At 37.3% G+C, this 14,386-nt stretch overlaps 1 protein-coding gene and 1 long non-coding RNA gene across 19 annotated transcripts in view; one reads left to right on the forward strand and one right to left on the reverse strand.

The window, feature by feature from the left end:
* The window catches only part of UBR5 (ubiquitin protein ligase E3 component n-recognin 5), an 88,680-nt gene that overhangs the window by 51,382 nt on the left and 22,912 nt on the right, over window positions 1-14,386 (reverse strand). For 11 of the 18 annotated variants that reach the window (XM_061373270.1, XM_061373278.1, XM_061373282.1 and 8 more), the window contains 4 exons: window positions 14,026-14,215; window positions 11,728-11,887; window positions 3,947-4,096; window positions 1,741-1,952 (listed from right to left, as the gene is read on the reverse strand). In XM_061373270.1, coding sequence (XP_061229254.1) covers window positions 1,741-1,952; window positions 3,947-4,096; window positions 11,728-11,887; window positions 14,026-14,215 — 712 coding nt within the window. The remainder of the gene's footprint in view (window positions 1-1,740; window positions 1,953-3,946; window positions 4,097-11,727; window positions 11,888-14,025; window positions 14,216-14,386) is intronic. The other 7 variants (XM_061373283.1, XM_061373276.1, XM_061373271.1 and 4 more) reach the window with 4 other exon arrangements.
* LOC133223015 (uncharacterized) lies at window positions 10,763-11,471 on the forward strand. The gene is made up of 2 exons (XR_009728442.1): window positions 10,763-11,145; window positions 11,177-11,471. It is a non-coding gene; the product is annotated as an uncharacterized LOC133223015 (long non-coding RNA).

Consider the following 14,386-nt stretch of genomic DNA (forward strand, 5'->3'; position numbering starts at 1 on the left):
AAGATTCACCTTCAAGAATTTCTGTTGGAAAAGCCTTCAGAGTGAGGCTACAGCAAGTAAAAAGCCAAACAATTTCTTTTGCACGTTCAGCTGATGGACTGAAGGATTAAAAGTTTAACTACTTTTGGATTAAGATGAAAGGCCTTTCCAGGAAGACACCTTTATTTAACTGGAAGCTAGGCTTTGTATCAATGCATATGCAAACAGGTATCTTGGAAGAAGTTCAATATATTTAAATTGAACAAGAATGCAATTAGCATCACAGCAAGTTAATTCCATAAAAAATGCCCAATAAAAGACAGCAATAGTTGTCCTCGGCCAGAATTTGCTGAGTTTGCAAGTAATGAACAACCCGTCCAGGGAAACAAAAAAAAAAAAACAACAAAACAAACAAAACACTAATTTCTTAAGTATGTTTCAGGGCTAGAGGAAAGAATGGGGTTAACAGGGAAAACATTCCTGAAGTAGGAAACACCCCCCCCCCCAACAAAACAAAAATAAAACCCTAATAATGGACACACTGATGTTACCAAAACACAGCAGTGGAAAACAAAAAGCTAAGTTAGTACTTCAAATCTAACCTACATTTACCCTTTTATGCTAAAACCCCTGAAATCTCCCTCTATGCAAGACAGTTGACTATGCCCTTCTACCATCGTGATGAAGCAAGCGGGACAAAAGCTGCCAATTTTCTGAACTGACAGAGGTTCACCATTACTGGCTGAAAAAAGTATGAATTATTACTTTAGACCTAAAAGGTCTGGTTGGGAGAACAACTTTGAGACAAACATTATCTTTACGTATCGCCAAAATGAAGGTGACAGGACCTAAATGTGAGCTGCTGGAAACAGAAATAAGCCTCTAAAGAAACCTCCCTTCTTCAAGCTTCTTTATCTATACTTAGTCTGAAAGGAAAAACAGTGGCAGAAAAAGGAAGCATGACATTTCAAAATAGCAACCTCAGAGATACTGCGGACAGACAGAAATGGGAACACTAGGAAAGACACCCCAAGTACATCAAATTTGGTCTAATAAACATAGGTTATCACTCCCATTCCTCGTAGTTTATTGGTTTGGTTGGTTGGTTTGGGTTTGTCATGCTTTGTTTTTTAAAGTCATTTCCTCAAGCATTTAGGTAATTTATAAAGAAAATTACTGCAGATACCCAGTTAGCAACATATAGCTGGTGTTCCTATTATTCTTGTATCTCACATGGGAGTTACTTCTTGCCTTGAAAATGGAATCGGGGTTACAAAGAAAACCAGCTAATAAAAACCAAAGGGATTCTGAAGAAGCAAACAATACTCATTAAATCACTGGCCTACTCAAAACACTGCAAATAAATGTCACCTTTCACTATTGCTGCTTAAAAGCCTAATCCACTCAAACAGAAAGTATCTCTGGGAATAATAATGCTAAGTTAAAAAAAGATGATTCCTTAATGAAGAACAGTTTTGATTGCTTCACGAGTGTCCTACTGCCTATTAAATGCTTTGACCACCTAAGTAAAAACAAAAAGAAAAAAAGAAAAACCTCAGACCTTATGATCTACAGCAGTGCCTTTGAAACACATAGAGAAGAAAACTGAAACAGTATTAACAGAAGCACAGCTGTAAGTTATTTATCATTTTCCTAAGTGCATAATAAAGAATCTGCCTTATTACATTATCTCACATAAACTTTGATATTCAAAAAGGAAATGCAAAGCATGCAAATAAAATGATTTAAAAAATTCAGTACCTTATCTGGCCACCACTGCAAGTCTTCTCCCAAGGAAACAGGACTTTGAACGGGTGTGTTCTTCTTGTCCAGGTTGGGTTCCCCCTCCTTACTTGTAGAGCCTCTTTCATTATCAAATGAGGCTCCATCAAGCCACCTTCGTTCACGCAAACGTAAAACGGACTCACGTTCACGCAACAGCTCAGAGTCTCTCTCTAAGGGAAGAAGGAGAACTGGTATGCAATTGGGTCACACCAGTGGGATAAAAGTAAGCCACTCTCTAGTAAAGACCCTTCAGGATGCAACTAACAGCAGTTAAATCTACTCACACAGATTAAAAATAAAGTCCTGACATGCAACATTCAATACATTAACCCTTTCAAGTGTATGTACTTTAGAATTACTGAACACAAAAATAAATTAGAAATGAACTCTTACAGCTTTGTGCAGTATAAAAAAAAATGCTAAAGCATTTTCACTTACATCATGAGGCCAAATACATTTAACACTGCAATTTAAAGTTTTATAGTACAATATGTAGGTTTGTAGCACTGTTTTATCAACGTAATAACAACAACAAAGAAAGTCTAAGTCTATATAGTCCGCTAGAGATCTTTATGCAAACCAAAAAAGAGTATTTATTACAAGAGTTTCGTAATTAAAAAAAAAAACAAAAAACAAAAAAAAAAACAAAAAACAAAACCCGGTAGTTTGAAAAGGTTAAAGAAAGCAAGCATTAAAAAAAGCTCTCATATAATGTTTGATAATCCAACCCCTTTTGTTTAAAACAATATTCCACAGGACTGGATTTAATAAATTAAAGTCTATCTGTTTCGAGTAGATCAAATGAAAACTTTTCAAGAGTCAGACAAGTTTTAAAAAGGATCCTTGTAGGAAAATGTTCCTTACCAAAATGCTTCCCCTCCAATTGGCCTACAAACTGTCTAAAGCCAGTACACTCTGCAGTTCACTCATGCAGATAAATTTTTAAAATCAGGTAATCAAACTAACTTTCCAAGAGACAACTATGCATGGAAAATAAGTATTAGAAAATTCGTGGTAACGTCTTATATAGAAAAACCTTAGGAAAGGAAAAAAAAGGAGGAATTTAGAAGGAGTTATGTCAGATGCTGAATATCTGTACATGCACATAATGCATTTAAACCTATTAAGTACTTCACTTATGCTCATAAAAATCAACTGAATAACATGTATTAGATGACCACATTATTATATCGTTGTTTCAACAAATTATGCCATGACTTGGATCTTTTGCTGTAGTAGACAAATGGGAGTTTTCACATCAGCCAAACACAACAGCTTGTCTTACAGATATTATTTCATAAAGTACTGTATTATTTTCTAGCAAACATCACATTGACCCCTGACTAATAATTTTGTAACAGGAACTTAAGTGTTTAGCAATTAATATACTAACACATGCTTATGAAAGGCAACAAAACCGTACTGAACAATTACAGCAGAGGTTGGATTAACAGTTTGGAAATACTCTACGCATTTGCGCAACAGCTTCAAAAAGACAGGAAATTGCTGCATGGTCTGTTATAAATCTTCTAGGTGCAATATGCTTAAAAAAAAAAAAAAGAAAAAGAAAAAAAAAGTAAAATGCCTTAACACTGCTCAAGGAGGTTTTTTAATCAGCTGCCAATAGTTCTCCTTATCCAACTGTAAGAATGCTTCCAAAAAGTAAAATTTAGGTTTTTTTCTCCCTCCATAGTAGCTAGAGTTCCTCATTCCATAAAGATAATTTCTATCATGGAACAATTAAGGAAATGTGAAGAACAGTGAAAAAAGAGCAACCCAAAAGAAAGAAAGAAAAAAAAAAAAAAAGAATGCTGCATGTCACCGTTGCTCATTTTTAAGCCAAATTAAAGATTTATAATGCAATCTATGTTTTAGTAGGTACTTACACTACACTTTATTTCAAACTTAACATGCAAAAATTGTGTAACACCTTGCAACACCAAAGATCCACAAGCAGATTTAAAATACACGACTATCAAGGTTCTTGCAGAACTTACCTGCTAATACTCATAATTCATTAATAATTTTGATAATGAGTAGCAGTCTATTTGTCTACTCTATATTTGACAACATATCACAGTCTACTTTCACATTACATCAGAATCTACACCACCAGTGTGTACTACCACTAGCTTTTTCCACAGCAAACTACTTATTACAAAGAAAAAAGGTGCAAAATTACCTCTGGATGAGCCTAGCCTGGAAAGTGATGAGCGCCGAAAGGATGGGTAACCAAAGTAACTAATATCTTCTGAAAACATAGCATCAGCATCAATAATGACACTTGGGTGAGCAGAATGTATGTCAGCATCCAGAAGAGACATAAGATCCTCTATAAGAGGAGACAAGGGTCTTAAGTGAATAATCAGCTACTTAAAACATCAGCTAGAGAGACCATCAACTACACAAATATCAAAACAAAAAAATCCTATCTATTAATTGAATTTCTGCTCTTCAGATTCACCAGTGCAAACTCATGTGCCTCCTATGCAACCACATTTACTATCAAGCTTGGCAGACTAGTGAACAAAACCAGTTTCCCTACAAGAACTGCTCTGTCACTTATCTAACCACATTCCCAAACAAGACTTGCCCAACACACATTTTTCTGTAACACAGAAATTCAAACTTTAGCCTGTCACTTGAAAAAACAAGACACCAGGATAAGATACATACATACATACATCTGCGCACATACTCATGCACATAATGAAGGACTCCAAAGATAACCTAGAATTAAGGGAGGACAGAACTGATGGTGAAAGCTGGCCTTCACAAAGCCATATCTTTGATGTCAAAGACTGTACATTCCTTCACGGAACATTTCTTCCAAAGAATGACAAAATTGTTTAACACACAGGTCAGCAGGTTGCAGCTTTCAGTACAAATCTTTACATTGAACTATGTTACAACAGTCGTCTGGAAAAAAAGCACAATTTTTAAATACCATGCAGTTAAAAAAAAGAAACACAACCAAAACAAGAAAGATGAACTTCATTACTGTGACTGCCCTAGCTTCTGTGATAGAGAACTTTGTTCAGTTTATCTGAAATACTGATCACCCTTAAAGTACAAAACAATGTCCTTCCATTTACCAGACTGCAGCTGCTATCCACACGCAAAAGAGGCTACCAAAAATTCATATAATTTACTGAAATTCAGCAATATGGCCTATAAGACAAGTAAACCCAACTACCATCTTGCTGCTAAAGAAAGGACAGCCCAACTTCCCTCCTTCATCCCTGTGGCAGGCACCAAATCAGGCAAGGTGGAATTTCTAAACCCACAACACGCATATTCACCTGGCTTCAAACAATACTTCACAGGGTACAGAAGTAAGGTGGGAAGCAATCTTCAGACAGACTTAACTGGGTAGTCCAGCAGATTCCCAAGGGTTATGCCTCACCACACACAACAATGCTGACTAGACCCTACTACTGCCAAATGTGACAGTTCTGCCCCATCCTGGACTTTCAAGCAAATCTGACTAAAAGCTCAAGCTCCCATGGAGCTAACCGATGCAGGTTAGGTTTCAGCTAACCCATGCAGGTACACAAACCTCACTAAGATGCAAGGGAATCTCAGGATAGCTCCTTCTGGCAACAGGACAGCCTTATCTGCTTAACGCACTCATGAAGTTAAAATGACGCTATAGAGTCCCTTCAACAAACACAAGAAGGAGCACATGTAATTTCAACACATCTAGTTCTCAGCCTGTACCTCGCTGTAAGCATAAAACAAGAGTGGCTACAAATCAAGGTCTGAAGTTAAATAAAAGCATTCTTAATAGCATTTCATGGTTTAAGCCCAGCCAGTAACTTAGCACCATGCAGCCATTTGCTCACACCACTCTTCCTTTCCCCCATCTGGGTTGCATGGGGAAGAAAGTCAAAAGAATGATAACCCCATGGATTAACAACAGTCCAATAACTAAGGCACAATATACTACTACAACTAATCATAATAATGATAAGAGAAATAACAAGCAGAGAAAATATAAAACCCAAAAAGGCAAGGAAAAAGAAAAAAAAAAAACAATAAACACAAGCGATGTACAACACAATTGCTCACCACCTGTCAACTGATATCCAGCCCGACTCAAGCAGTAATCTGCCTTTCTGGGTAATTCCCCCCAGTTTATACACTGGGCATGATGTGCTGTGGTACAGAATACCCCTTTGGCTTGTTTGGGTCAGGTGTCCTGTCTCTGCTTCCTCCTGGCTTCCCATGCCCCTTCTCACTGAGAGAGCATGAAAGCGGAAAAAGTCCCTGACTAGGGTAAGCACTATTGAGCAACAACTAAAGCACCGATGTGCTATCAGCGTTATTCCCAGATTAAAGCCAAAACACAGCACTGTACCAGCTACTACGAAGGAGAAAAATAACTGTTACAGCTGAAACCAGGACATAGTAAGAACTGATTATTACGGGTCTTTTTCTCAGTGTTGGGAATGGGAGTGGTGGGTAGTGGGGGTGGTGTCTGAAACACAAAGGAGTGGGTATCCAAAAACTGAAAAGGAGCCAGGAGTCTGCACTTACAGCCAGTATTAATTTACTTATCTGTTCCACTTACTGATATTAAAAGTGTTAAGACTTTCACTTCCCTCCACATTAAAATATTCATCCTTACATTTCTGAAGTCTCATCTCCAGGAAATATAATACCGACCAACTACAACCAGCTGTGCCAAAAGAACTGCACTGTAATCAGTGAGTGCTGTGGATTTCAAAGCAAGCAAGACCTGCACGAATGTTTTCTGCATTAAATAAGTAATCCACTCAAGTACAGTCTGTGCTTCTAAAAGCATACCATTTGGGACTTGGTGGTGCATCCAGTACATTTTAAGCAGTTATCCTTGACAGACTGCTTGGAAATCCTAGCATGGGATTTGGCAAACAGGCTCTGTCTCACTAAAACACTTCAGATCACTCAGAATAACCTTATTCTGCATCTACTATACCTATTTCCCACTGGCTTTCCACAATGATGAAGCAGCAGTACACCTCACCTTCATGTGTCAACTTGTAAGTACCAGACTTTAAGAGCTGAAAACAAAGCTGAGACTCGGTGGTATCTCCCAAAATCCACACACTGCTCCTCTTCCCTCCTCCCACACCTACCATGACCACCTCTTCCTAGGTAAGCTCCACAGCCTAGCAATTCATTCTCATTTGGTTTTGATCACTAGGGACCAAGAACTGCAAAAACTTTTATCTCTGTTTAGGAATGGAGTGACCTGTGCAGAAAAGAACACTGCAGCCTCATTAAAAGACAGTATGTTGAGGTTTTTGAAGGTAAGCTAAGCCAGAAATCCTCTTGACAGAAAATAGGCACTAACTTGTGACACTCACACAACCTTCCACCACGTTAGGCATCTAGAGTTCAGCTGTGTTTCCAAAAGAAAAGTAAAAATTCAAGCCATCAGTATTAAGAAACAAAACCATGTGAGGTTTTTTTTGCTAAACGTCCATTAAGACAAGTGAGGAAATGAAGCCTCTTCCTTCCCTCTTCCTTCAACTTCAAATCAGATTTTAATTTTCTTCCAGTATTTCTGCAAGAAACCCCCTTTCTTCCATCTTCTATACCTGCTAAAAAAGCTGCTACAATCAGTAGGAATAGGAGCCAAATTCACTCCACACTCCCCTTCAAACATCACTGACATATTTCTTGTGTTATGAAAACATAGATACTGTAAGGCTACATCCAGCTTAAGAATCCAGGGGGGGAAAAAAAATAAAAAAAAAAAAACTCTCAATGACTTTATTTTCTTGCTCTTCAGAAAATTCCCAGTGGATGACATCATTTACCTCTTGTGCTGTGCTAGACAAGAATCAGTCAGCACCCTCTGCATTTAGGTGTAACAACTCTGACTAACCTATTTAGGTAAGGAAGTACCTATGATTTCCTAGTAAACACCACTGAAAATTGGAAGCAAAAAGATATCCAGCACAGAGGGGGGAAGAAAATCCAACCAAATAAAACCCCACAAAAAAACTGCAACCCCTGCCCCAATTAAAAAGCCAAGTTTTAGTAGCATGTAAACAGCAATTCAAATACTGAGAAAAATTTTATTTTCAACAGCTTCATATGTAGCATTATCACTGGATTCAATAACTGAAGGCATTGCCTAGATCGATTACAATCTCTAGTTGAGCTCACACTAAACCTTTTCCCATAAAGGGGCAATTGTAAATTCTCTACCCTCTTCTCAGCTGCATATTTTTATGAACTATCCAATAACTGAATGCCTCGAGCATCTCCTTCTCTTTCACGTTTGGATTAAATTGGCAAAACTGACAGTGAAACAAACATGTATTTTTGTTTCCTAGGAAACCGAACTCAAACAGAACTCCACAACTCATTTCTCAATAAATTCCTTCAAAACATTACCCAACTTGAACTTCATCTTAACAAAAAAGAGAGAAAACCACAACTAAAAACACAAACGACACCAACAAAACCACAGAAAAACCACACACCTAATTGTTTTCCCCAAAGGCAAGCCACTGAGCTAATCCTATGCTGTGCCCCAGTTCTCATCTCCTTTCACTGCAAGTCAATACAGTAAGCACTGCAGCAACACCAGCCCATCTCTCTTCTCTATAATAAAAAGCTTTTTAAACAGCTCATCTCAATTCCAAAATCCAAAGTAGCTTGCATGTTCCCAAACCCATGTTCCACAAGTCTCACTAGCAAGAGCCCAACTCTATCATTCAGAAGTTCCTGAGCAAACACACACACACATCTGAACTATGCAAACAACAAAATATTTTAACTTCTACAGAATCTCTATATAGAAGATCAACAGAACATAAAGCTCACAAGAAGCCTCTAATACAATTTGATGTGAGCTGGAAAAATAATCGAGAGACTGCAAGTCTTTTCTATGCTAAATGGTCTTGTGTTCTCTGTAATTTTTACCCTGATCATTTTCTTTATGTACTTGTTACATCAAACGAACCCACATTCCCCTCTGCTAACCGTCATAAAAGAAAGAGGACTAGAGAAGTCGAAGTACGTAAGAGTCCAACAATAAATATCTAAGAGGCTCTTATTGAAGGCAGTCTGTATAGAAAAGTTCTGCTCTTCACTGCACTTCACATTTTGGAAGAATTTGGGTAGGACTCAGACAAGTTTCTTGTTGCCTTAAACAAATAAAAATCAGAAACAACCTTCATAATACCCACTGTAATGATCACAACTGACTTATTAATGTGTCCTGGTTTGCATTCAAAAAAAAAAAATTATTAAGGTCACAGTTGCTGTAAAGTACTTTAGCTTTCTTTTTTTCATTTATTTTTTAAACCATATGTAAATTATTCTTAGGGTTTAAAAAACAAACAAACAAAAAGCTTCTCTGTCTTGGAAGGCTTGGAGGAGTAACCCCTAAATTTAAGGGTCACAAAGCACCAGACATGCAGAAAGTAAAAATTAGCATTATTTCAAAATGCAAGAGTCTCAAAAGTCCTGAGATAAAAAGAGTCTGGTAATTTGCTTTTTTTTTTTTGTTCTTGGAAGGGACAAAATCAAGAGACTTTAAAGCACAATTTGAAATAATAAAAAAAAAGGGGGGGGGAGGGAAAGGAGAGAAATAGAAGTTCTTTATCTTTCCGAATCATTCATAAAAACCTAAGATTTGAATGCATATACCTTTTATCAGTTATCTACAGTTTTCCTTAATTAACTTTGATGTTAAAGAAGAGCATCCAGAAGCAAGGTGACAAATAAAAGCAAAACGAGTGCAAGGTTTCTAGAGCAAGACTTAAAAAAAGGTTCTACATAGTTATAAAGGTCAGGATGCTCGTATTTTTCCAGAGAGCTATAGGCAAGTTTCTCTGGACACGAGGTTTTCCTGAAAACTAGCCTGTATGGTTATGTGACACAAGCAAGGGCTATTTGACATACCAACAATAGGCAACACTGACTAGTGTTCAGCTAGACCTCTCCTACTGTTCTGATCACATTTAGGTAACAGATTAATTTCTGTACAAAGAATTTATTTTTGCCCGTAAAACTGAAATAACTCAAGACAAACACAGAAGGCACAGCGTGTGGAATCACTGTCCCTCAAAGCACTCAAAAACCATGTAGATCAAGTCCTTAGTGACATGGTTTAGTGGTGGACTTGGCAGTCCTGGGGTAAAGGTTGGACTTGATCTCAGACAAAGGTCATTACTTGATGATCTTAAGACACCTGATGATCTTAGACAACAAGAGACACCTTTGTCTCTTCCAACCTATATAATTCTACGATTCTATGCTCTACACATTGTGAATTACATCTTTGGAGTTAAAACGAGGTTTCATTTCCGTTGTCGTTTCCACATCTTTTTCCACAAGAACTGGGAAAGTTATCCCAGTTTCTCTATGTGGTAAAAGGAAAAAAGGCAAAAAATATTAACATTAGAAGGCTGCAAACCCTTATAGGAAGGACTAGTCTAAACAAGGGAGAACCTTTAAAAACTCAGCCAAGAACGAAATGGTTTTCTGGACAGCTAATGAGGACAGTGAAACTCTGCATACTACTTTAATGTATCTCAAATACAAAAGATTCACAGACTGTAATGCAGGCACCTTCAAATAAAAGTTAACCAGCCACAGTTGTCAGTCCCTATCAACTGATCCTTATGATCTCAAGTGGTACTAAGAGAACAGTTAATGCCGTATAAAGCTGGTTAGTATGGTTAAAAGGAACTCCTATGGTAAATGATTACTAACAATGATTTATCTTCTGAAGACTGGTTCTGGAGGAATACATTTAAGCATGGTTAAAGTAACAACTCCTGTTCTGAATACTTGGAAAGACTTCAGAGAATTTACTTCCTCCAAGGCATCTGTCTAATGCTATTAAGCTGATCACTAAAACCCAAGAGTCAAATTAAAGGTTTTTCACCCCTTTCACCAGACGACTCTTGATTCTACAGCAAAATAAAGCAGCTTGACAGATGCAACTAAAACTAGAGAGGCAAAATGAAATACAAAGCCTTTGCTTCAGAAAAAAAAAAAAAAAAAAACAACCAAACACAAAACAAACAAAAAATTGTCTAATCATATGATTGACAAGATAAGGATGGAGGAAGCCCATGAACCTTCCTGGTGAATCAGATGAGCAGAAAAAAAATACTTACTAGAAAAATATCAAAAGGTCTTTTTGACACACAGAAAGAAAAGCTAGTATGTAGTCAGAGTTTAGATGCAATCTTTCCATGCAGTGCACCTAACAAAGACATTAGATTTGGCTGCTATGTTTTCAAATATGGTTACTCAGCAAGAAAAAAATTACCTAAATTCTTTAGCCAATGCAAAAGACAACTCAGTGTTTTATTAAAAGCAACTGTATGGGATGGACAATATTTCAAAAATAGCTGGATTTTAATTACAGTGTTTTACTGGTATAGCCCCAGTACTCCAGCATTTATGAGGGGAACTTGAGATGAATAAAATCTTCAAATTGTAACAACTATAAGCTCTTCTGCCCTCACTTGAGGCATTTTGACTAAAAAAAAAAAGAGCTGTATTATTTTTGCTCTAAAACCGCTGTATGTTAAGAGCTTATGTTAGTAGTGAAAAACATGCAAGTCGCTAGTTTTTAAAATTAGCTTTTATGAGCAAGCCACACAGCAGTCTCAGCATCTCATTGAGCAGCAAAATACAGATGTAAGTAATGCTGATGTTACAAAGCCTGGGATTCAAAAAAAAACGAAAAACCCCACAAACAAACAAACAAAAAAAACCCTTCATGCCACCCACAAATAGGGTCAATAGTTATTCTACAGTGCCTGACCTAATCCCTCAAGACAAGCCAGTACATCTTTCGGTTTGTGCATCTTTAGATTTTGCTGCCGTAAGCAAGAACTGTCTTCACTGCATACCTTGCACAGCACGGAGCACACTGTCAGCACTTAAATATAGAAAAATCAGAACACACTGGCATTTTCTTATCAAAAGTTGTAGGATACAAACCTCCAGGAAGATATGATTCACTTGCTGTGTCATCCCCATCATCTCCATCTTCATCATCACGACTCAACAAATTATTTACAGCAAGGTTTACATCAAGATTTGTTCGCTGGAGTTCCCGAATAATAATACTTCTGGACTTTCCTTGTAAAACAACTTGTGCCTATAAGAGCAGAGCATAATTGGTTCCTGGTCACTGTCAGCTCACCAACCACCAGCCATGAGAAACAAATGCTTAATTCTAAAAGTAGTCTAACAAAACCCAAGAGTCAACTACAGTACATACAATAAAGATTCACACAGCTTTTTTTTTTCAGTTTCTTTAACTAGGTGGTCAATCTTCTCTCAGCTCAAGTAATTGAGCTGAATTCCAACTTGGGTACTGAATTTCTTAATGGAATCTTCTCGAAATGCTTAATGCTGTAACTGATGCATAAGCAAAACCTGGTTTTGAGAATATTCTGTATGTTCCCATGAAAGTCCTTAGACTTCCTATGCCAATTAACAGTTTTGCAATCAGCTGTTGTCCAAAAGCTACACTTCAATCCCTGTCTTTGACACCCGTTTCTGTTTCCACTGCCCTTCAATATGTAACCACCTTACTTCACCTTTTTTTCCCATCATTCTAACAGCTCATCTTCAGCAGTTTCTTTAACACTTGGATTTTATTAGCAAAGTGCAAATGCAGAAAAAGCCTTCCATATGTTAAACACATGCAATGAATTTACAAAAACCAGAAGCATTCTGGTCTACTCCACTAAACTGAAATGCATTTTGTTTTTCAAGACAGACTAGCCTCTACTGAATGCCAGAGAAGATGTCAGAGTTCTGGAAGATCACAAACTGTGTGAAGAAGGTAAAAAAACAGCACAGAATGTTTTCATAATGCAGTAAAAATGAGGCACCAAAAAGCAAAGAAAAGAAAGGAATATTTTAGCAGCACACAAAGGTAAACTTTTTTTGACATAACATTCTATGCCAGAAGTTTACAGGTTTTTGAGACATGGTAGAATCTATTACACAGATCAGATGTGAAGATTTTCCCATTGGTCTGCTTCAGAGTTACCCAAAAATGTTCTAGACACTTTCTGCTTTAAAGGTAGACAAAGTATGCTATTAAAAAAAAGGCAAAGAAAGATCACAGCAAGGGAAGCAAAGTTACAGCTTAAGCAACAAATGATACATCAGACTACAGAACTGAACTGACTGGAGCAGGGGATATTAGTCTGTTTTCTATTTCTTGTAAGGTATCCAGGACATCAATGAACACTCTCAAAAAAACAAAACAAACCTGGAGGTGAACAATGAAGTCAACCCTACCAGTCCACAGGTGAAAGAGACCACTGGGGGTCACCTAAGCAAACCACCTCCTGATAGCAGGGCTAACCTCACTTCAGAGTAACCAGTACCTCTAGTATTTTGCCCCTGTGAAGGCAGAAGCTCCCAGCTTTTACTGGTTTTGAATTAAAAAAGCAAAAGGAACTAGAAGCCAGCCTGTCACTGGTGGGTCTGTAGATACCTTGCCTCCTACCTCATATCTTGTGCCAGTCATGCTACAGCCACGCAAGCAGGTTATCGGTGGCCTTAGCAACTAACATCTGTATTCTAAATGTACACTAGCAACTTGTTTGGAACTAAGAAATACAATGCATTAATAAGTCATATTTTGAATGTATTATTTTCTTCTTCTTTGTTTTAACAAATGGCACTTCATCACACAATGCAAAGTCCAACAGCTTATTCAAGCTTTAATGCATTAAGAGGCATAATCAGAGCAATTTATATATTAATTAGTTACATATATAAAAAAATTAAATAGACATGTCCATGAAGAAAAAATATTAGTATTTTAAGGAAATCAAATGTTTAATGTCTCTCTTTCAAATCTAAAATGGATCACTTCTTTTATGAAACAAGAAAAGAAAGTCAACCTGCCCCTGTTCCTTATTCTCCTTCACTTTATTGGCCATACGCTTGAAACGATTGTCAAGTATTTTATTTTCTTACATCTTTCTTACATCTTCCATCTGAAATGAACAATACATGACATTCCTCATCTAGATTAAACCCATACTTTGTCTTAGTGGATGTTTAGGAAATAAAAATGCTAGAATCTGAAATAAAGTCTATCACTCATACCATGCATTTAAGAATAAAAGCAATTCGGCTAGAAAAAGACAATTTTTCAGTTATATGCCACTACTCCTCGGAGAAACTGCACTACTATTACACCACCTTGCTGTTCACATGCTATGCGAAGCTCTCTAGTTTTCAGCAACAAGCAGTCTCTAGTTCACATACCTGTGAAATAAGCTCCTCTGGAATGACTGATGCTGGAATCACTGGTTGTGGCTGACTCCCCAGCAGTCCAGATCCTCTATCACGTCCTGTGCGTATAACTCTGGTTTGCCTTCGAGAATCTCGAGCCCCAGCAGATGATCTACCAGAAGATCCTCCTCCACTTCCACCAACCCCTGAACTCCAGCGACTTCTAGAAGATTAGGTGACATTTTAATTTTTTTTTAATACATCAGCATACTTCAGGGACTACTTCACAAAGTGAGTCTTTGTATGTTAACAACTTTTAGACAGTCTCTAAAAAACACTGCAGATTGACTTCACAGACAAACACTATGGAAGTATCTCTCAAAACTAGTAAGAA

This window comes from Neopsephotus bourkii, unplaced genomic scaffold, assembly GCF_033783945.1.
Source record: "Neopsephotus bourkii isolate Nb327-2 ecotype Australia unplaced genomic scaffold, CSIRO-AGI_Nbou_v1 NB_1630, whole genome shotgun sequence".
Lineage (NCBI taxonomy): Eukaryota > Metazoa > Chordata > Aves > Psittaciformes > Psittacidae > Neopsephotus > Neopsephotus bourkii.